The 22,172-nt window shown below is 50.3% G+C and overlaps 1 protein-coding gene across 2 annotated transcripts in view; it reads left to right on the top strand.

Annotated features, from left to right (window-relative positions):
* The first annotated feature begins 881 nt into the window (after positions 1-881).
* The window catches only part of SLC6A4 (solute carrier family 6 member 4), a 37,014-nt gene continuing 15,723 nt past the window's right edge, over positions 882-22,172 (top strand). The window contains exons 1-7 of one of the 2 annotated variants that reach the window (XM_039253617.1): positions 882-988; positions 14,015-14,469; positions 16,815-16,949; positions 18,353-18,572; positions 19,701-19,839; positions 20,398-20,532; positions 20,873-20,976. In XM_039253617.1, coding sequence (XP_039109548.1) covers positions 14,127-14,469; positions 16,815-16,949; positions 18,353-18,572; positions 19,701-19,839; positions 20,398-20,532; positions 20,873-20,976 — 1,076 coding nt within the window. In that variant the 5' untranslated portion in view covers positions 882-988; positions 14,015-14,126. Of the gene's footprint in view, positions 989-1,032; positions 1,409-14,014; positions 14,470-16,814; positions 16,950-18,352; positions 18,573-19,700; positions 19,840-20,397; positions 20,533-20,872; positions 20,977-22,172 lie in introns of those variants that run through there. The other variant, XM_039253629.1, reaches the window with a different exon arrangement.

The raw sequence follows: 22,172 nt of genomic DNA, 5'->3' as shown, positions 1-22,172 counted from the left end.
TCATTTCTAAACTTAAAAGAAAAAGTCATCAAAGTAATATATTCACACGATTCCAAACAATAAGCTCCTGTTGAACCTCTTGAGACAATTAAAATATTGTAGTAATGTATCCAACCCAGCAACGCCACAGGCATATCCGAGTCTGCAGATCACCACCCATGCTATCTGTTCTGATACAGCTTTGACGTGTGGCTGGTTAGCAAGATGAGAATTCATTCAGTCTGCCTGTCAGTATGTACTGTGAGCCCCGAGGCTGGGCACTGCCGGGGCCTTGGAGATGGCCAGAAATTAGAGGGTCCTTCTGGCCAAGCGCACATAGCACCGTGCAGCCAGATAAACTCGGGAATGCCAGGTGCCAAGAGCTAGGAGAGAAAACTAGAGCAGGAATCGGGATGGGGGTGATGGGGAGGTGTCAGTGGTCTAGAAAGATCGCTCTGAAGAAGTGACTGTGAGCAGAAACCTAAACCCACTTTGGGGAGAATTTGATGGGGGAGGGAATACAGCTGTCGGTTGCGGAGCAGCCCCCTCTACCCCCCCACCCCCCCACCCCCAGGTGAGAGCCAGCAAGTTGGGAGTCTCGGCTCAGCTCTGCCTTCCTCCAGCGTCTCTCCCGCCCCCACCGCCCCGAGGTTTCCCGCTTCCTAGAGCACCGTCCCTCCTCGGAAGCGGGTCCCCCTCACGTCCCCCGCCCCCCCCCCCGCTGCCCCTCCCCGCACGCCGCAGCCCCCCACCCCTACCCCAGGGGAAGACCGAGCCGCGGCCGCGGACACCCGTAAAGTTTCTGCGGCTCAAAGTGACGCAAAAATTCTTAAAGAGCTCTTTGGCGGCGGATATCTAGAGATCAGACCATGTGAGGGAACGAGAGTACAAATACGGCCGCTCGGGCGCCAGCGCCGGCACAGGCAGCGGCGCCCCCGGTGCCTCGAGGGCGCGAGGGTCGCCCCGCCTCGGAGAGCCGCGGACCCGCCTCCGCACGGACTCCCGGCAGGTGGGTCGCCTTTCCTCGCCGCGAATCCGCACGCCTGCCCGCGGCGCCTCCCCGGGCGAGGACGAGGGCGTCGGCGCGCCGCGCGGGGGGCTCCTCGCCCTGCCGCCGCCCTCGCCGCGAGGACGGGGGCGCACCGCCGGCGCGCCCGGGGGCGGCCGAGGGGACCTGGCGGGCTCCTTTGCCACCCGCGGGGGCGCTTTTTTGATGTCCTGAGCACCAGAGCAAGACCCTGTAGAGACCGTCTTAAGCTAAGTGCTGTCCCGCGCGTTGGGAAAAGTTGCTTTAGTTTGAAGCCACGGCTTCTGTTTGATCCTGACTTGCCGCCATGCCGTGCAGGTGGCTTCGTGCAAAGGCATTTCTGTAGGGAGACTTCTGGGTGACACAAATGCCCAAACATCTAGAGAAATCTCTGAATGACTCGTAAGTGGGATGAGTCTCCGTGCGCTTGGGTTGTTTAACTGGCAGAGCTGATGTTCGCTCAGACAGCTCACAGGCCGTTTAGAATTTATGGGAAACTCAGACGCCAACGAGCTGTTTTACATGGTTGAAGGGTGTAACCATCAATTGCTTTTTTAAAAAAAATGTGTACATTTAACTACGTGTTTGAAAACACTCTCCGGAGCTCCGCAACTCCCAGGAGCAGTTTCCTTTTGCACTGGGTCTTTTGCATAAAGGATTTCTTTTTCCGGCTAAGGTTCTGAAGAACTTGAGAGGGGTGGAATTTCTAAGAGTCAGACATTACAAACGCTTGTGTGTATGTATTTTTGTGATCAATTTTGCCCAGAAAAATGAACCAGGTCAATGGATTATTTATGAGCCTGCTGGCTCTCATCATGGTAAGACTAGATCAAATATTTAATGTGTTTTGCCTTCAGTTACATAGGGAAAATGTCTAACTAAGAAAGCAACATTAGGATTTATGTTTAGTGAAACGGAGGGGCACTCTGGCAGCATTAGTGTTTGGGCTTTTAGGAGTGGAGGGAAACACACAGCTTTGACTCTGTCCCGTTCCTTGCTTTTGTGTGTCCACTGATGTCCAAAGGTGGCTTTCCTACCACAGACCAGGGTGGGGGTGGCTGATTCCTGTGCCTATGAGAGTCTGGTTCTTATGCGGCTTGTGCAAATTAAGCAAGCCTTTTTGTGCATAGGTTTTTCTTTTTTTCACAGCAGCTGAATAAAAGTAGATTGAGACTGCTTCACAATTAATCAAAAGTCCCCTCTGCACCCTGGTTACATTCCGTTTTAGGAATGTAACGGCAGCACAGATACTCAAACCTGTTCCTTTCAGCCTCTTGCTTAAGAAACATACACTGAGGGTGGGCGGAAGGGTGAGGATGAAGACAGAATAATGTTGCTGTTTTAATGGAGTCAGCAAAACCCCAGAAATTCCTCTTTGGGGGGTTTTTAGAGTCGGTTAGCATTTTGATGAAATTCGGAGAGGCATGTCAGAGAGTTCACAAATGGGCAGTGTGGCCACGGGATGGGGGTGCTTGGCCGGAGGCGATGATCTCGTACAGTAGACTTGCAGAGACACCCTGATGTCCCCTTCCAAAGAGAAACATGGGTCATTCCTGAAATTGAGCCGCTAACTGGCCGGTTCTTCTCCTTCATAGTCATCAAATGGTTTTATTTGAGAGAACAAAGGCAGGGCTGCCTGAAGATGTTTACTTTTCATTTGGCTTTAATGAATCAACAGGATATGGTCATGACTTGACTTTTTAAAGAAAGACGCCTGTGTGGCCAAAGGTAAAATTATGCGGTCATTTTTCTGTCCACGGAGGTGCCTCAGACCTTAGTGCTTCCTGTCGAAGATCAGCCCTTCTGGGTGTCATGGTCCTCGGCTCTAAGTGAGGGGCTGAAGGTGGGGAGGCCCTGCGTAATGTGAGGTCCAAGTCCCCTCCAACTCATTCTGTGACTGTGACCCTAATCTCTCTGTTTTAAGCATACATGACTTGAAACGATAGTACAAAATGCCCCAAGTGCTGAGACTCTACCCAGAGGTTGCCATCAAATCGGGGTCCACTGGGGACACCCCAGGTTTTACTCTAGGGCACATGCTGCCATGCACATGCGAAATCCCGGACCTCAATCATAAACAAGCAACAGCTCCCCAGCTCCCAACCTCTCTTTTGCAATATGCCAAAGTGCGGTGCAGTGGAGATAGCCTCTGGGCAGTACAGATTTGGGTTGTGCCAAATTTCTTTCCAGTTCCGGAGCTGTGGACAATCGGCTGTACGCCTCTGAGGTTTGCGGTGTCCAATGTAACAGTAACAGGCTTGGGTGTGGAGTCAAAGATGATAAATCGCCCCGTGTCTCCATTCCTGGGGCAAGTGAGCCTGACTCACCCGGCTCCTGTGGGGAATCCGTTTCTGGGCTGAATCTTAAAGAGCACACACACCGAGGAAAGAAAACTGTCATCCTAGGAGGGACCCAACTGGAAAAGAGATGAAATTAGCCTGGAGAAGAAACCTAGGCGGAGGGTGAACTACTTTTCTGGGATGGACACAACAGGCCGACCCCCTTTTTCCTAGGCGGAGCCCCTGGTACTGACTTGGGCCCACTCGCAGAAACCATTTCTGAGGAACGTCTCTGTGCAGGGACATTCCCGTGACCGTGACCTTGGCTGGCTGGCGGCTAGTGGGAGGATGAGCGCTCGCTTACGGGTATCAATAGCATGTTTTTAAAGCGAGCGGGCGTTTCCCCAGCCCTTTGTCTACGTGGTGACACAATGAGTAGAGAGAAGGCTGGCGTGGGACCGTCTGCCTTATTTTCTCTTCCTTTTGGCTTCCTTTTGGCTCTCCAGCAGCGGCTTCCTTGCTGCCACCCCAGTCTTGGGCCAAAGGTACTTGTTAGCGTGTATTTAAGCCACAGGCTTTTTATTTTTAATTAATTTGATTTTATCTTTAAGATTTTATTTAGTTTTTTTAATGTTTAGTTTTGAGAGAGTGCAAGAGGGGGAGGGGCAGTGAGAGGTGAAGGGGCAGTGAGAGGGGGAGGGGCAGTGAGAGGGGGACAGAGGATCTGACGCTGGCTCTGGGCTGACAGGCTGGTCGTAGCAGCAAGGCCTTAGTGGGACTCAAACTCGGTAGCCCTGAGATCATGACTGGAGCTAAAGTCGGACACTCAAGCGACTGAGCCACCCAAGTGCTCCTAGGAGTATATGTTTAAATAATCCTGACACCCAGCGTGGGGCTCCAACTCACAACTCTGAATCCAAGAGTCACACGCCCCGCTGACTGAGTCAGCCAGGTGGCCCTAAGCCATAGGCATTTTAAAAGCTAGGACCGGATATTCTTTCATTAACCCCAGAGCCCCCTGGACTGCAGAGCAGAGATGAAGCCCAGCAATACAGAGACGTGGAGGCAGTGACCCAGGGCCAGCCCGGTGGCGAGGGCTCCCAGGCATTGACAGGTGATCGATGGCATGGGGAGGGTCTCCTGGGATCCTGCAGTCCGGTTCTTTACGTCCTTATTTGAGGTAGGGAGGAAAGAGGTGGGGTGGGGTCGGGGGGAGGTTGTGACAAGGCCAAGTGGCAGATCTGGGAGAGCCAGTTGTGTGCTGTGGGGGAGTCCAGAGCTGGGCTGGTAGGTGGACTGGATCGGAGGGAGCAAGTCAGCGGGCCTTGGCCTTCTTGTAGTTTTGTGTGATTTTTCTGGGCATAGTCAAAGAAAAAGAACATTTTATTTCCGTTACCACTGAGCTGCTGTATGAAAATAAACTAAACAGACTTTTTTCCTCTAATAAGGGACTCCCTCGAATTTAGGGAGGGGCAGAGCTGGAGGGGGGCCAGGTCCCCTGTGGCTTATTCAAGCCCGTCCAGGGCTGCGAAGACACAGCCAGGCCTGGAACTTGAGTCTCCTGCACCTCTCTGTTCTTTCCTTCTCCCCTGGGTGTGTTGTTTTTATACACTAATCAAGTTAGCTGGCTCTTTTCCTCACTTTAGAGGAAAGGAGCTGGACCGGAGGAAAGGGGAGGGAGAGCGGAGATAAGCTATTCTGGGTTCCCAGCCCCGGCCCCTGGCCTGCAGGGAGGTTTGACTGACTGGAGGTTCCCCAGCCTTCTGAGGGCTAGAATGACTTCCCTCTCCCCAGTTTTTTATTTTGAAAAATTCCTACTGAAAAGTCAGGGAAATGGTCCAGTGAACCTTCACCCAGAGTCACCAGCTATTAACATATTGTCACAGGTGTGCATGCACACTCTCTAACATTGGCATGTGAAATACAGTCTAATACACTTTCTATAATATGTGATATAATTCATGTGATAATTATACAGTCTATAGATTACATAAATTTTTTTGTTGAACCTCTGAGAATTTGCAGACGGCTAAATATTTCCTCTCTTGGCTGCTAAGGACAAGGACATTCTCCCATGTAAGCAGAGCCCCGTCATCACATTTGAGAAACAACGTTGATAAAATATTTTTTATCAAATATATAGCCTGTCTGCCTTTATTTATTTATTTATTTATTTATTTTAAATTTCAGATCGTTTTTTCCCCCTTTGATTTTTTTTTTCAAATTTTTACTTAAATTCTAGGTGGTTAACATATAGGGTAATATTGGTTTCAGGTGTAGGATTTAGTGATTCATCACTCATACAACACCCAGTGTTTCTTACAAGTGCCCTCCTTAATGCCCCTTGCCCATTTAGCCCATCCCCCCCACCCAACATCCCTCCATCCACCCTCAGTTTGTTCTCTGTATATAAGAGTCTCTTCTGTTTTGCTTCTCTCTCTTCTCTTCCCCGCCTCCCTTCCCATATGTTCATCTGTTGTGTTTCTTCAATTCCACATAGGAATGAAATCATATTGCTTATCGAATACAGTCTAGCTCCACAGCCCGTATTTAAGTTCCCCCCACTATTTCAATGGTAGTGTAGGGGGTTATCTCTTTTTTTTTTTAATTTTTTAATGTTTTATTTATTTCTGAGAGAGAAAGAGACAGCGTGAGCAAGGGAGGGTCAGAGAGAGAGGGAGACACAGAATCTGAAGCAGGCTCCAGGCTCTGAGCTAGCTGTCAGCACAGAGCCTGACACGGGGCTGGAACCCACGAACTGTGAGATCGTGACCTGAGCCGAAGTCGGACGCTCAACCGACTGAGCCACCCAGGCGCCCCAGGGGGTTACCTCTTGAGACCACAAACTCCTAGGGTTTGGAAACTACCTCTTGCCCTCATCTCAGTGCATCTGAGGACCAGATCGGTGCAGTGTCAATGCCGAATGGGTTTTCATGAATGTTTCCAAACTGTGTGTGACACATTGTAAAGCGCATTCCAGAACTTCTTGACCCCCTCAAGCAACATTACCTAAGTCACATCTTGTGGCCTCTCTGGGCCCCTCCGCTCTGCTGTTTGACCCCATCTCCTCCCCTATGTGCCCGCCCCCCACCGCTCCCTGCCCCACCCCGAGAAATGGGCCCAGCTCCCCCTTCCCTCTGGCCTCCATCACTCACACTGTACTTCATTCCACCTCAGATCCCTTTCTCCCGCCCTCCCTCTCCGCTTCGCTCAGCTGTTACAGGTGAACCCATCCTCCTTTCATAACCCCCCCTCCCTGGGGCTGGTTTCCTCTCTCTCCCGCCACTCCCCCTACCTTGGCTCCCTTTGCAGGCCTCATCATGTCTGTTTTACAAAAAGTAGTTTTAGTGCAAGACTTCATATTAAGGAAGAGGATATCTGCGTTTGGAAATGTTTTTTTATCTTGATTTCTGTTTATTGCATAAATCGCGTTGTGTCAGCCACACTCCTAATCCCACCTGATCGAGCACATCACCTGTTTGAGCTTCCCAGATCCTTTCCGGGCATTGGCCACTTTGCAACGCAGTGGCAGCACTTTCTTTTCCACAAGGAGTTGTAAGTTGTGAAGTTGAATGTGATAACGAATTCGTGTCATCGCCTTCTACAGCTTTTATAAAGGAGCCTGCAAGACACCTCCACAGAATCTGCACCAGAATCTCTCTGCTTCCTTGTCCTGTCCTTACAGTTCGTGTTTCTCAAGAATCAGAAAGAATGTTAAGAAAGATAGATGATAGGGGTGCCTGGGTGACTCAGTCGACTGAGCATTTGACTCTTGATTTCGGCTCAGGTCATGATCCCAGGGTTGTGGGATTGAGCCCCGCGTCAGGCTTTGCGGTAAGTGTGGAGCCTGCTTGGGATTCTCTCTCCCTCTCCCCCTGTCCCTTTCTACGGCTCTCTCTCTCTCTCTAAAAATTAAAAAAAAAATTGGGGCGCCTGGGTAGTTCGGTCAGTTAAGCATCCAACTTCAGCTCAGGTCACGATCTTGAGGGTTGTGTGTTCGAGCCCCACATCAGGCTCTATGCTGACAGCTCAGAGCCTGCGGCCTGCTTCAGATTCTGTGTCTCCCTCTCTCTCTGCCCCTACTCTGCTCACACCCTGCCTCTCTCTCTCTCTCTCTCTCTCAAAAATAAACATTAAAAAATTGTTCTTTCATTAAATTAAAAAAAGAGAGGTGACAGCTGGCAGGTAACTCGTAATCACGTTCACTGTCCCCCTGCCCCCTTCTGTAAGACTTGACAGTGCTGTGTTCCGCAGCTTACATTTTAGATGTTTCCGTATTTGATGGTTAAACTAGGATGTTGTAAGCTAGTTCAGGAGGCTCACCGCCATTTACAAGACTTATTTCTGTAGGTAGAAAACATATTGCAAGTCCCAAACAAGCAACGCACAAGTGAATGTTTGGAACACAGACCGTTGACGGGCGTGCCTGCCGGTACTTGTTTCAAAGTCTAAAACCACAACCCAGGCTCTTCTTTAATCCCAGACATGTCAGTCTTTTCTAGTCCATAGTCCATTAAAATGACTGTTGTGACAATCCTCCCTCCACCCTCGTCCGCATGGCAGATCTTCCCGATGGGTGAGGCCCCTGAGAATGTGCCCTGGAGGGTGGGGGTGGAAAGAAGAGTGTCCCACCTGAGGCTCAAAATTGCCCCCATGGCTGCTGTGGCTCCCTAGGGCCAGCGCCCAGGAAGCCCAAAACAGCACCTCCTCGCTGGGAGCTGTGCACGCGTGTACCAGTCAGCAAGTATTTGAGCACAGAGATGTATAAGCCATGGCCCCTGCTTCCAGAGCATGCAGAGCAACTAGACATAAAAGGATAACTAATGATGCATAATAATCGGCAATGAACGACACATTAGTAATTGTGCAGAGTCGAGAGAGACCGTCTTGGGCTGGGGTGGTGAGCGAAGCTGCAAGGAGGGTGTGGATAGAAACCTAAGCCAGGCCTCAAAGAATTCAGGATAATTGGGGGGAGCCAGGCTGCAAGGTAGGGATGCACTGGGCACGCTCGGTGGCCCCCTGCCCCTGATAACTTGGGTGCTAGTAAAGCATGCAGCACCCACATGGATCTCTTGAATTATAATCTCTGGGGCAGCAGCCCAAGAAACTGCTGTTGGCCAGGTTCCCAGAGACCCCAGGGAGAGGAGCAGCACAAAATGGGGAGGCCCATGCAAGGGAGTGGACACCCTTCCTTCCAGGCTGCTGTGGGCTAAGAGTCACTTAGCCTTTGGGCCTCAGCTGCACTGTCTGGGGTATGAAGCCGAAAAGCAGAATGGGTGGCATATATGTGGTGGCATTGCGACCATCAGTTCGCACTCATTTATTGGCACTTTCCAGGTGCTGGACACTGAGGTAAGCATTCGTCACACCTCATTTCCCACAACAGCCTTTAGGAAGTGAGAATTTTAGTAACCTGCTTTCACACATAAGGGAATGAAAGCTCAGAGAGGTTAAGCGACCTGCCCAAAGTCACATTGCCAGTAAGTGGTGGATCTGGATTCCACTGCGGATGTTTGGGACAGGGGAGCCAAGGGGTGTGGACACAGAAATATTACGTGATGCCTCAGGACAGTAGTTAGTCCAGGCTCAGCTGCTCATGTTTGAAGGAGGGCTGTTTATGCCTACTTATGCCAGATCCATTTCTTTTTATGAAAGAGAAGTTCAAAGCTATTCTGTCCCGAGCAGGGAAAGTTCTGGACAGAGACCCTGTCCTTTCTCATGGTAACTGGCCCAAATGGCCCTAAGGATTTTAGACTATTTATTAAATGTTTACTTATTTTTGAGAAAGAGAGCACCAGCGGGGGAGTCAGCAGAGAGAGAGGGAGACACAGAATCTGAAGCAGGCTCCCTGATACAGGGCTCGAACTCGTGAACTGAGAGATCATGACCTGAACCAAAGTCGGAGGCTTAACCAACTGAGCCACCCAGGTGCCCTGGTTTTAGACTATTTAACTCCCCTCCAAAAAAATTAAACTGTCCAACTCTCTCACATAAGGAATTCTTTGGCTGGGATTGTGGAGTTCATTTCTACCCCTTTGTCCAGAGACAGGCGGGTTTCCCCCGCTCTCTCCATTCAAATCGGGAAGGGTGTTTTGTTTGAAGGGTGAGCCAGGAGTCCCTACGGATGCAAACACAAACCACCATCTCCCACTGTGGAGACCGCGAGCCAGAACCGACTACAATCTGGGGTTCTGGGACAGAAGCCGCACGAAGGAACGAAAGGAGGGCTTTGAGCGTCTGAGGGCACCTTGGGGCTGGCACTGCGAGGCGTCAGGGCAGCAGAAACGTCCGCTTACAGAAGGGCGCACCGCAGAACTGTGGAGCAGCGCCTGCCTCTCCCTCCTTAGACAGAAAGTACCTTTCTCCTGTGGTCAGACTTTGGCCTTGTGCCGTGAACTCCACAAAGGCAGGACTGGCCGCCTTGCCTCCAAGAGCCTAGCATGTACTAGGCACACGGGGTGGCTTTGCAGATTTAGCGTTGCTGTGTGGCAGGGGGCCAGGCTCCGTGCTCACCGCGTAAATAGACACCAGAGCTTTCCTGTCGCCCTCGGGAGGTGTCTTGGGAAATTCAGACTCTCTCTCTGAATAGAGAATGCAAATTGCCACTTGGCTGTACGGCCTATAATTAATCTTATCTCAGTGGTTAACCCATAATTCACGCTGGGCTTTGTTTTGTTTTGTTTCGGAAAATGAAAACTAGGCGTCCTGAGAGATGAACTCACTTTGGTCTCAACAAGTGAAGTCAAAGTACAACATTTCTACAGTGTTTCTGCTTAGAATGTGCTGATGGATGTCAAACAGACAAGTAGGGTCATGGGCGTTGCCAAAGGTCTGGGTGGTTTCATGACTAATCACTATAATTACACGCTTGTTCACATCTGGTTCCCCTGACTACAGAGACAGGGTTTGTGGAAAAAGGAATAGAGATTTGATCAGAAGACATTTAAATAGAAACAGTCCCTTTTACTGGGGTGGAGTGAGGGAGGTGGCATGAGTTAGCCCACCCTGTGGGCTGGGAAGAGGCAGGAGTGTGAACAGAAAGTTGACTGTCAGCTCGTCAGTGGCATCACTGCGCCGGCCATGTGCGGAGACGTAGGGGATGAGAGGCCTACATGTGAGGTTGTCATCCCACTGAGGACAGGTTATGTGGCACCGCCCACAGCCCGTCACCTCCTCAGCCTGGCACAAGGGCACACATTCGAGGTGCAGAGGAAGGGCTTCCGGGGCTTTTTCTGGCCATGGAGAAACTCAAAGGCTGCTGAGCAGAGGTCACAGCTGTCATACTGACCTCGTTTGCAATCTCTACCCAGCAGGATAAAAATATCTTTTAAAAAGAAAGCTTTTAAGGGAACATTCTTAGAAGCCAATATTCTTAACTCTTACTTCTATATTCCCGGGGCAGCTTGTTCTCAACTGTTATCTGCTGATCTCAGTAGAAAAGGGTGGCCAGTGCTCTGTTGAATCAGAAAAGAGAGCAGGACCCATGGGCAGCGAGCATCCTACAGGCAGAAGGGGGTCCAGGCCAGGCCGTCTTCTCCTGGCCAACTGAGTGAGTAACTGGGAGAAGCTTCTTCCCGTTGGGAGAGGCAGAGGAAGGAGCTGGAGAAAAGGAGATGTGCATCTACCACCTGTCTGATGGCTTTGGGTGGCCGCGACTTATGTTTGCACATACGTGATCAGGGGTGCAAACACAACAGAAGACCCCTAGGAAGCAGAGCTGGGTGGACAGAGGGACCAGCTTAAGTAATGAGTCAGCGGAGGACCACTCTTGACAGGCTTTCTTACAACTTGGACCATTTCAGCCTGTTGATGCAATTAAAAAAAAAAAAAAAAAGTGCTGGGGGATATTTCAGGAAACAAGATCTTTGTAATGCTCAGAACAAAAATAGAGGAGAGTGCGTTGTTTGTCTAGAAGCTGCTCCTGACAGATGCCAAGAAATCAAGATCAGTTGCCTCAGGGGAAGATACTAAAGAACTTACATTGTCCAGAAAAGTTCAGCAACAGACACGCATCTTCCAGCTCTCCCGCAGAATGCCCCACGGCAGAGAGTATGTGAAATCTAGAACAAATCACTTGACTCTCACATCAGGAAGACGATAGAGGCTCTAGGACGGCAGAGTATGTATTGCCCCATCACTGTATTCTTCAGACATGGGTGACGTTCCCTCCCATAGGCTGCGGTGGATGTGCATTGTTTTGTTTAAGTAATCTCTCCACCCAATGGTAGGGCTCAGACTCATGACCCCAAGATCAAGAGTCACACACTCCACCAAACTGAGCCAGCCAGGTGCCCTGAGCGGCATTTAAATGAGAGGAACACTGCAGTAGCAAAGATAGGAAGAAGTTCCTGCAGAAAATTTGGGGTACTGTTTTGAAGGTGGAGAAAGAAAGGTGGGGGAGGGGGAGTCCCCGTGGCGGGCTGGCTTTGTCCATTGGGTGCCATCAGGCTGCATGTGGTAAAGCTCTTTATCTCTGTCATCTGATCTTCAAGTTCTTCAAGTGTTTAATGTGGAGAATGTGTCACTGATACAGGCCGAAGGGAAGTGCAGAGATCTTCTTCAAACAGCACAGCCAGGGACTGCAAAGTTCAGGTTTCATTTAGCTGTGTATTTAAATACAATGACACCTCATCATCTTTCTCTCAGGAAAAAAAAAAATGAACTTTACTTTTTAGTAAGTTTATTAAATTTTTTTTTTTGAGAGAAAGAGAGGCAGGGAAGGGCAGAGACAAAGGCAGAGAGAATCTCAAGCAGGTTCCACACTGTCAGTGCAGAGCCTGATGTGGGGCTTGATCCTGTGAACTGTAAGAGCTAAAACCAAGAGTCGGACGCTTAACCAACTGAGCCAACCAGGCGCCCCAGGAAAAAACATCCCTCAGCCTGGTACGTGGATACTTACGGTGGATGAGAGAATGTGTGGTTAAGTTTTGAAGTCCAGGGAAGGGGACGGGGAGAGGCTGAACAAAAGCATAAAGAGGAGCAGAATGGGGTTTTATCTAGATCACTCTTTGTGAGAAATTCTTGTTCTTCTGTGAGTGGCGTTTGCATCCATGAGCCCGGGGTAGGGTCAGGGGGTGGGGACCAAGCAACTGGATAGGGGAGAATCCAGGACACCCACCCAATCCCCTTACACACACACACACACACACACACACACACACACACCCCAGATCCATAGAGCTGGTTTCTCTCTTGTTGCTGTAATATTTTTGGCAACAATCAATCCCTTTAAAACTTTCTACCTTACAGAAAAAAGAACCCAGTGAACACAAAACACTAATTATGTGCATCCCCTCGTGTTCATTTCTAATCGTCGCCAGTATTTATGTACGTCATCACAAGTGTGAATTTACTACTTTGTGTTCTAATTTTTCACTTCATCTTCACATTTCCACGTGTGGCTAGTTAAGCTCTAGTCCCTGAAAGCCCCAAATAGGTAGGAGACATACACTGCCATTTTTATTAGCTACCAACTTCTAGCCATCCTCCAACTGTTGGCTCTGAAGGGGTAATATCGGATCTTCGCAGTTGTGAATAGTGATACCAATCATCCCCAGGCGTCTAGAAAGGTTGAAGGTGATCCGAGCTATGCAGAAACGTGTTTCAAGTCCCAGACCATTTCGAGAGCTTGAAAAGTTCAGGCCCAGATGAAATGAAGTTTGCTGGAAGGCCTTGGCTCCGTACTACTTGATAACAGGTCATAGGTTTAAAGTCCAAAAGGGCTCGGATTTCTACCTCATGTTTGACGTGTGAAGCCTCGATCCGGATTGCTGAGCCGACTTCCCTGCACCTCGGCCCCTGGCGGGGATATGGAGGTGCCGAGTCCCTGGCCACCCCACCCCACCGAGGCGCTTGGGGACAGAGACACCGGTCATGCTGGCATCCCTAATCTGCATGCTCCTCTCCCTGGCTCTTCCCGACCCAGAGAAGTGACCCACCGGCCCACTGCTGCAGAGTAACAAGTGGACCAGCCTCAGCAGAGCAGGCAGAATAGGTGAGCAGCGGCGCCGCCCAGAGCCCGTCGGACAGGCGGAGGCACAACGTGAACGCAGGACAGCGGAGCGCTGATGGACTGGTCACAGCGAGAAGCAGCTGGACTCTCTAAGAGCGGGGCCGCAAGGAAGAGTGAACAAGCCCAGAGCTGAGGAGCTAGCGGTGCCTCCCACAGGGTGGCCTTTTCACCTCGCGCCTCTGCTCTTTCCTTTCAAAGTCATACTTACAATTCATAGGAAATATATGGCATGTTCAGCTTGCAAGACGGAGAGGATTGTCCTAATCTCTTTGCAGGCAAAACCCGCTTCTTTCTTTGTTATTCTTTTCCCAGCGCAGCATCCAGGACAAGGTGAGTGCTCTGCGAAGCTTTGGTGAAGCAAGCCCTGTTCTTATATTCTTCTGAGTTGCTGGTAAACCCCGGGATGCAATTCCAGTCCCGCAGAGTGAAGTCAGCACTGTGTTCTTAAATAGAGCCCGTGCAAGACCTTGGTGACTTGCTCTCTATTTGTGTTTGGTTGGTTGTTTTGGTCTTTCCGTCTCAAATTGCTTGATTGTGATTTGATACCTCGTGCAGCTTGAAAAGTGTAGTTGATTTTTTTGACTGCCATACAGAATGTTTCACGCTTGACGGAGACGTTTGTAATCCCATTAATTAATGTGGTTTAAGATGTTTGCTGAGTTAATACCAAAGATAAGTAAAATGCATAATTCCCTTCTCCCTGTGCCTTTCCAACAGAGCTCTCAATCCCATTGGTTTGAAGCTCTGAGGAGACCCGCAGATCTGAGCACTGAGGATTCGGTGCGGGTCCTCGGCAGATGGGTGTCGGCCTCATCTCCTGGCCAGCAGGATGGATACCACGCCCTTAAATTCCCAGAAGGAGCTGTCATCCTGTAAGGATAAAGAAGACTGTCAGGAAAATGGAGTTCTGCAGAAAGGTGTCCCTGTCCCCGAGGATAAGGTGGAGTCTGGCCAAATCTCCAATGGGTACTCAGCGGTTCCGAGCCCCGGTGGAGGAGATGACACTCAGCACTCCATTCCGGCTGCCACCACCGCCCTAGTGGCTGAGGCTCATCAAGGGGAACGGGAGACCTGGGGCAAGAAGGTGGATTTCCTCCTCTCGGTCATTGGCTACGCTGTGGACCTGGGCAACGTCTGGCGCTTTCCCTACATATGTTACCAGAATGGAGGGGGTCAGTATCATGGGCCGCGAGCAGAGGCTCTGACCCAGGGACGGTCTGTAGATCCTCTTGGGAGGCCAGAGCAGAAATCATGTCTCTTCTGTCTGGTTTCACTGAGGAGTCTGGGAACATGATTGCTCAGGCTTTCGAGCTAGCCCAAAATACAAATCCCCCCGGGAAGCCAAACTGCTAAGTCAGCATGTGTGGGGCTCTCTGGGTCATGAAGTTGGGTAAAAACTCTCCCAAACCCAACCTCGCCAGATTTTCAGCATCCGTACCTTAGTGCTTCGTTCGTTGCAGAGCCCCCTTCTCATCCCTGCATTATCCAAGCTGCATTCTCGCAGCGAGTCCGGAGAGGTTATATCCGTGTAAGGAAACATTGGGAAGTGGCTCCAGGGTCCCAGGCCCTCCCGGGTCAGAGAAGGGTGTCAGCCCGGGTCCAGAATCTGGAGTTAGAACCTGAGCGTGATCCAGAGCTGAACCCGGCCACAGCATGGCATTGATGCTAACCCAGACCATACGCGGATACGCCTTGTATCTCCTACGAGAGTGCTACATTTTTGAGGCTAGAGACTATTTCTGATTCCTCCTCCTACCTTCAGAGCAGTTAACTCGTAGATTATCTAAACCAGTAGCTGACTGTAGTGTGGATATGAGAACCCCCAAGAGGAGAGTGAAGAGGAGTGGGTAGGTATGGGGCTTCTGTGTTGACAATGGACTTGCTATCAAAGTGGGAAAAGGATGAGAACTGGAGGTCAAATCAGTCAATATTTATTCTGACAGAAGCTCTAGGCAGTGATTTGGGAGGGCAGCTAAAACCAGGTTTGGGGAAGAATTCATTAGTGTCCTTCCTCATTGCCTCGATGGCCTGACACACAGTTACCAGGATTTGCTGCAGTTTTTAAGGACCTTGGCCCTTGCAGCTGCAAAGGCAGTTTGGGGGGAGGGCTAGGAAAACCCAGCACCTCTGCCTGGGAGGAGTGGAAGTTGGAGTCACCTTATCTCCAGCCTGGAAGGGCTCACCTTTAGCCTGAGCTTTATATAAGGGGCTGGGTTGCTGGTGACGTTCCTCCTACACCAATTCCCCACCATTAAGCTGGACAGATGCCACCCTGAGAACACAATGTGGTTCTTATTCTCAAGCCAGATTTAGCTTGAACTAAAGCAGCATGATTGTAAGTCAGGTGGGACCTTTCTGAGTTGCACCGACTCCAGGTTTCGGGGTTCAGAGCACTTGACGGGAGGGAACGTTATCAGGGAAAATCACCGCTGACCCACCCCCTGAGCTAAACTTCAGGCTGCAGGTGAGCACTCCCCACCTTGGTGTTTCCACATTCTGCCTCAAGTCACGAGAGCCAGGACACGCCAGCATCTCCAGTGACACAGCAGCCCCACGCTTCCTCATTTTGTGACAAACTACCCTTTTCAGCCACATCTGCAAAGATGGCCCAGAAGGGAGCATTTGGCTCAGCAGAATTCTGGAAATACAGCCAAATGTCAATAGCAAGTGTCTGGGGCCAGGGATGGTACGGATGAACAAAAATACTGATTTGGTGACTTGCAGATTGTTGCCGCTATTGCATGATTGTCACAGGCAATCTGTCCCCAGGGTCTCGAACTCTGCTCCATGTACCAGCTGCATCAGAATCACTTGTGCAGCTGAAAAGTTTCTGTCTTACGCCATATCTGAAATTTCTGCTTCAGGGGGCTGGGGTGGTTGTGTGTTCTTAAGCTCACCGGTGATTATCCTGTGTGGCTGGGTTGGGGGACCTCAGGCCACCTCAACCCTGTCATTAAAAAAAATTTTTTTTTAATGTTTTTATTTATTTTTGAGAGAGACAGAGTGTGAATGGGAGAGGGGCAGAGAGAGATGGAGACAGAATCTGAAGCAGGCTCCAGGCTCCGAGCTGGCAGCCTGGAGCCCAACATGGGGCTTGAACTCTGGAACCATGAGATCATGGCCTGAGCCAGAGTCAGAGGCTTAACCAACTGAGCCACTCAGGCGCCCCTCAACTCTGTCATTTTATAGGGGAGGGAAAATAGAGGTTCAGAGGGGAGAGGGGACTCAGGGTCGTCCAGGTGGTTAGTAGTGGGACCAATTCTGGGGCCTGGCATGTTGCGTCCCAAATCCAGATTCCTTTCCACACACTCTCTGCCTCCTTTGTGTACTCCCTGAACCCCCCGTGTCACCGTGGAGCTCTGGGAGAACACTAAGAGCAGGGGGCACACGTGAGGTCCCTTGGCTTCATGACGCTGTAGCCTCAGGTGGCCCCGTGAATCTTGGCGTGAGCCCAGTCAGTTGGGCTGTCCTGGGACGGACGTGGGCAGGGAGTAAAACTGTTTTCCATCTGATTTAGGGGCATTCCTCCTACCCTACACCATCATGGCCGTTTTTGGAGGGATCCCGCTCTTCTACATGGAGCTCGCGCTGGGCCAGTACCACCGAAACGGATGCATTTCGATATGGAGGAAAATCTGCCCACTTTTCAAAGGTAACTGAAAGGCTCAGGTGGACGGGTGGATGAGTGGGCCCTACAGAGCAGAGGTGATTTCCATCTGTGCATGGGAGCCAGAGACCCTCTTCTGGAATCAATTAGGCCTTAAAGTAGCTCTGGGAGATTACTTAAGTAATTCAGTTTTTGACGGTTTCAGTGGTATGAGATTGTTAAAGGGAAACAATACATGGCAATCAACAGTAAACCTGGGGGAGTCACCTGGGTGACTGTCAGTTAAGCGTCCAACTCTTGGTTTTGGCTCAGGTCATGATTTCACCGTTCATTGAGTCCGAATCCCTCATGGGGCTCTGCATTTGGAGCCTACTTGGGATTCTCTCTCTCACCCTCTCTCTCTGCCCCTCCCCTGCTTGCACTTCCTCTCTCTCTCAAAATAAAGAAATAAACTTAAAAAAATATTATATAAAAAAAGTAAACCTGGGTGCCTAGCTGGTGGAGCATGTGACTCTTGATCTCGGGGTCATGAGTTCGAGCCCCACCTTGGGTGTAGAGATTGCTAAAAAAAGTAGCCTTAGGGGTCGCCTGGGTGGCTTAGTCGGTTAAGGCTCCGACTTTCGCTTAGGTCATGATCTCGCGGTTCGTGGGTTCAAGCCCCGCGTCGGGCTCTGTGCTGACTGCCAGCTCAGAGCCTGGAGCCTGTTTCAGAGTCTGTGTCTCCCTCTCTCTCTGACCCTCCCCTGCTCATGCTCTCTCTCTCTCTCTCTCTCCTAGAAATAAATAAAATATTAAAAAAAAAAAGTAACCTTAAAAAATTATTAAAATAAACATTTTAGTTATAAATAAATAAAAGTAAACTTATAAATAAATAAAAGTAAATCTAACAGACCTGTAAATAAAGAGAATAAACTGATGGTTGCCAGAAGGAAAGGGGGTGGGGGGATGGGCAAAATGGGTGAAGGGGAGTAGGAGATACAGGCTTCCAGCTTCGTAATGAATAAGTCACAGAGAGAAAAGGCACAGTGTAGGGAACACAGAGGCCATGGTGCTGTAATAGCACTGTGTGGTGACAGGCGGCAGTGACATTGTCGTGGGCACAGCAAAACATATAGACTTGTCCAATCACTATGCTGTACCCCTGGAACTCATGGAACGATGGGTGTCAACCACACTGAAATAAAAATATTTTTTAAAGCAAACAAAATAGAAAAAAAGTTTACAGCATTAACAGCACACACACATATTTTCTAAAGTGTGAAATCTTGCAGATACATCCAAGGAATTTACCACATCGCCACCTTTCCACCACCTCTCAGAGTCTTGGGGGATGAAGTGAATGGCGCCCCGACCTGTCTCCTTCCGGCTGCAGGGCCCTCCACGGCCCCGGCGCAGTCTTTCACTCTTGGGCTGTCCTTTAAACTCGGCCTCCCTCCCCGTCTCCCCAGGGATCGGGTATGCCATCTGCGTCATTGCCTTTTACATCGCCTCCTACTACAACACCATCATGGCCTGGGCGCTCTACTACCTCATCTCTTCCTTCACGGACCGGCTGCCCTGGACCAGCTGCAAGAACCCGTGGAACACGGGCAACTGCACCAACTACTTCTCCGAGGGCAACATCACCTGGACGCTCCACTCCACGTCCCCTGCGGAAGAATTTTACACGTAAGTGCGTGTAAGTGAGGGGGGGAGGGGTCTGTTAGAAGCAGGCCACGCCCCTGGGGGTTGGCTTCCTAGGAGGGGGGCTGTGGGAGTAAAAGTAAGTGAGGGAGTGGCCGACTCTGCTTTGAGTGCTCCCCAATCTGGCCCTTTGTGCTGTTCCCCTCCTTTCTTTTTTTAAACTCTTTTTTTAACGTTTACTTAATTTTTTAAACGTTTATTTATTTTGAGAGAGAGAGCGAGGGAGGGGCAGAGACAGAGGGAGACAGAGACAGAATCCCAAGGAGGCTCCATGCTTTCAGCACAGAGCCTGACTCGTGCTTGAACCCACCACGTGAGGCGAAATCAAGAATCGGACACCCAACAGACTGAACCACCCAGGAGCCCCTATTTATTTATTTTGGGGGGGGGAGAGAAAGTGAGCACAGGGGAGGGACAGAGGGAGAGTAAGAGAGAGAATCCACACTCAGCACAGAGAGACCGATGTGGGCTCCACTGTGAGATCATGACCTGAGCCAAAACCAAGAGTCGGACATTTAATGGACTGAGCCACCCGGGCACCCCTGCCCCCTCCTTCCTGATGTGCCAGGCCAGGCAACCCCAACGTGGCCAGGCTGATTCCTCCATTCACATTACAAACTCACTCCCCCATGTCAAAACCGCCCATCTTCCTGGGCCCTGCTCTCAGTCCGTTGTCATGGAATCGGAGCCTCGCGTTGCTTCAGTGGTTTAAAACCATCCAGGGTTTCTGCTTTCATGTGTTTACTTCACAAGTGGCATCTATTCTTTGGAAGAAGGTGCCTGGGATGGGTAGTATCCTTTAATGCCTGAATTTTAGGCAGCTGCAGCCAGGAGAGAGTAACTTGGGGCTGGGGAAGGGCCCACTACCCACACATAGATGCCGCCCCAGCCTGGAGTCCGCCTTGGGGGCTCTGTGCTCTCCTAGGGTCCGTGGGCTGAACGTAGCTCCCCTCCATCAGGACGCGCAGCCCCAGCTCTTCCTGAGGCATAGCGACTGCTCGGTCCTGGCAGCACAGCACTGAGTCTGTTTCTTCTCCGGACAGCCCCCTGGGGGGTGCGGGGGGGGGCCCTCAGCTCACTGGTTCACAGGCCTTCCTTTCTCACTCGCTCCAGGCGCCACATCCTGCAGATCCATCGGTCCAAGGGGCTTCAGGACCTGGGGGGCATCAGCTGGCAGCTCACCCTCTGCATCATGCTCATCTTCACCGTGATCTACTTCAGCATCTGGAAAGGCGTCAAAACATCTGGCAAGGTGAGGAGGACTCTGGCTGCGGACCCCGGCCTGCTGGTGGGCCCCAGGGGATTCAGACTCAGAACTCAGCAGCCCGGACAGCCATGGACAGAGGGACATTGTCTCCTTCAACACCAAACACGATTTATGATGCTCAGTTCCTGTTTACCAGATACGCTTAAAGAAAATTCCAGAAATGGGCCAATCCCAGGAACACATTACCTGATTTTTTTTAAAAGTTCTTTTAACCCACTGGTGGTGTCACAATTATTAATAGTGACAATAATTTGTTGAAAGCCCATGATGGGCCATGGTGATGGGCTTTATATACACTGGCTACTTTATTGCCTTTTGCCAGGCGTGTTCCCATATTATAGATGGGAAGTGGGTTTAGAGGGGGCAGTGCTGGCGAGCTGCGAATCAGATCCCTGTCCGATTCCACAGCCCCTGATAGTTTGCCACCCTGTCTTCTATAGTTACAGAAAAGAAGAGGTACATCTCCTTCCTTGGAGGTTTTTGAAAACAAAAGATACAAACGTCTGCGTGCGGACAACCTGTTTCCACCCCCTTTCTTTACAGGTGGTGTGGGTGACAGCCACCTTCCCTTACATCATCCTTTTCATCCTGCTGGTTAGGGGGGCCACCCTCCCCGGAGCCTGGAGGGGTATCCTCTTCTACTTGAAACCCAACTGGCAGAAACTCCTGGAGACAGGGGTAAGAGAATGAGGAAGACGATGTGCCCTTGTCTGTCATTTTACTAACTGAAGCCAGTCCCCACCCTTCCCCAGGAGGGACAACTATTGAAATTTAGGTTCAACGGCAAGTCTGCAATGGTGCTTTAAACCAGAACTGGAAGCATGAAAGGTAGAGTTGAGGCCAGTAGATTGGTTTATGCCTCAATGTTAGGAGGAGAAATCACACTTGTTGGCACTCGGTATGTGGCCATCCCGGGCATGAGCTTTGAGAGCTGGGTTTTCACTTTACACGTAGCCACCTGGATGGAAGAGTGCGGACCCGGGACGCAGCCCTCACCCCTACCTCTGCTGCCTTCCAGGTATGGGTGGATGCTGCCGCACAGATCTTCTTCTCCCTTGGTCCTGGCTTTGGGGTCTTACTGGCTTTCGCTAGCTACAACAAATTCCACAACAACTGTTACCAGTGAGTATCTTGGGCCCCTCCCCCAAGCAAAGCCTGAAGGTGAGGTGAGCGTGAGTCAGCTGGCCGGGAGGAAGGGGATCAAACTGATGGCCTCAAGCGTGGCTGGGCTCGGGTGTGCCACAGATCCCTGACCAGTTCCCTCGTGGCCAGAGCACCCACCCTGTTCGAACCCTCACCCAGGCCATTCAGAGATTGAGAGGAGCTCCAGGCCACTTGCGTTTTGTGAGAGTCTCTGTATATCAAAAAAAAATTAAGAAATTCCAAACAGATTTACAAAAATTGCAACACATATTAAATATTTAGATTTCACTCATTAATGTGTTGAACAAAAATTGTAATGTGATAATTTCCTTATGTACATATTCACCAAAGTATGATGATTGAACTATTGTGGCCAATACAAAATGCCATAATTTTTGTGGCAAAATCATGTCAGAAATTTTTTCAAAACAGTGAGTGTTGTACCAATTATGATTTCAATATCACTGATCATCTTTATTTACTTTTTAATGTTTGTTTACTTTTTTTTGAGAGAGAGAGTAAGCAGGGGAGGAGTAGAGAGAGAGGGAGAGAGAATCCCAACCGGATAGCACAGAGGCCGACACGGGGCTCCATCCCACATGGTGTGAGATCACGACCTGAGCCAAAACCAAGAGTCAGATGCTCAACTGACTGAGCCACCCAGGCGCCCCCACTCATCATCTTCAGAGTTAACTTTTTGTTTTAATGTTCTACCACAGAGGGCAGTGTCCAGCTGTCTAATTGTGCTTGTTCATAAGATAATTAACAAATTATTTTATTCTTAAAAAGCAATGCACAAATACCTTAAATGTGGCATTGCATTGGGAACTCGGCCTGAAGTTGTATGATGAGGGGTTCTTTTAGAAGTGTTAGGATATTGGGGCACCTGGGTGGCATCTGACTTTGGCTCATGGTTTGTGAGTTCGAGCCCCAAGTTGGGCCCCAGCTCAGAGCATGGAGCCTACTTCGGATTCTGCATTTCCCTCTCTCTCTGCCCCTCCCCCGCTTGTGTGCTGTCTGTCTCTCAAAAACAAATAAGCGTTAAAAAACGGTTTTTAGGGGCGCCTGGGTGGCTTAGTCGGTTAAGCGTCCGACTTTCGCTTAGGTCATGATCTCGCGGTTCGTGGGTTCGAGCCCCGCGTCGGGCTCTGTGCTGACTGCCGGCTCAGAGCCTG

Source organism: Hyaena hyaena, unplaced genomic scaffold (assembly GCF_003009895.1).
Source record: "Hyaena hyaena isolate Hyena2069 unplaced genomic scaffold, ASM300989v1 scaffold_10, whole genome shotgun sequence".
Lineage (NCBI taxonomy): Eukaryota > Metazoa > Chordata > Mammalia > Carnivora > Hyaenidae > Hyaena > Hyaena hyaena.
The sequence above is the reverse complement of the archived record's forward strand: the minus strand, read 5'-3'. Positions and strand labels throughout refer to the sequence as shown.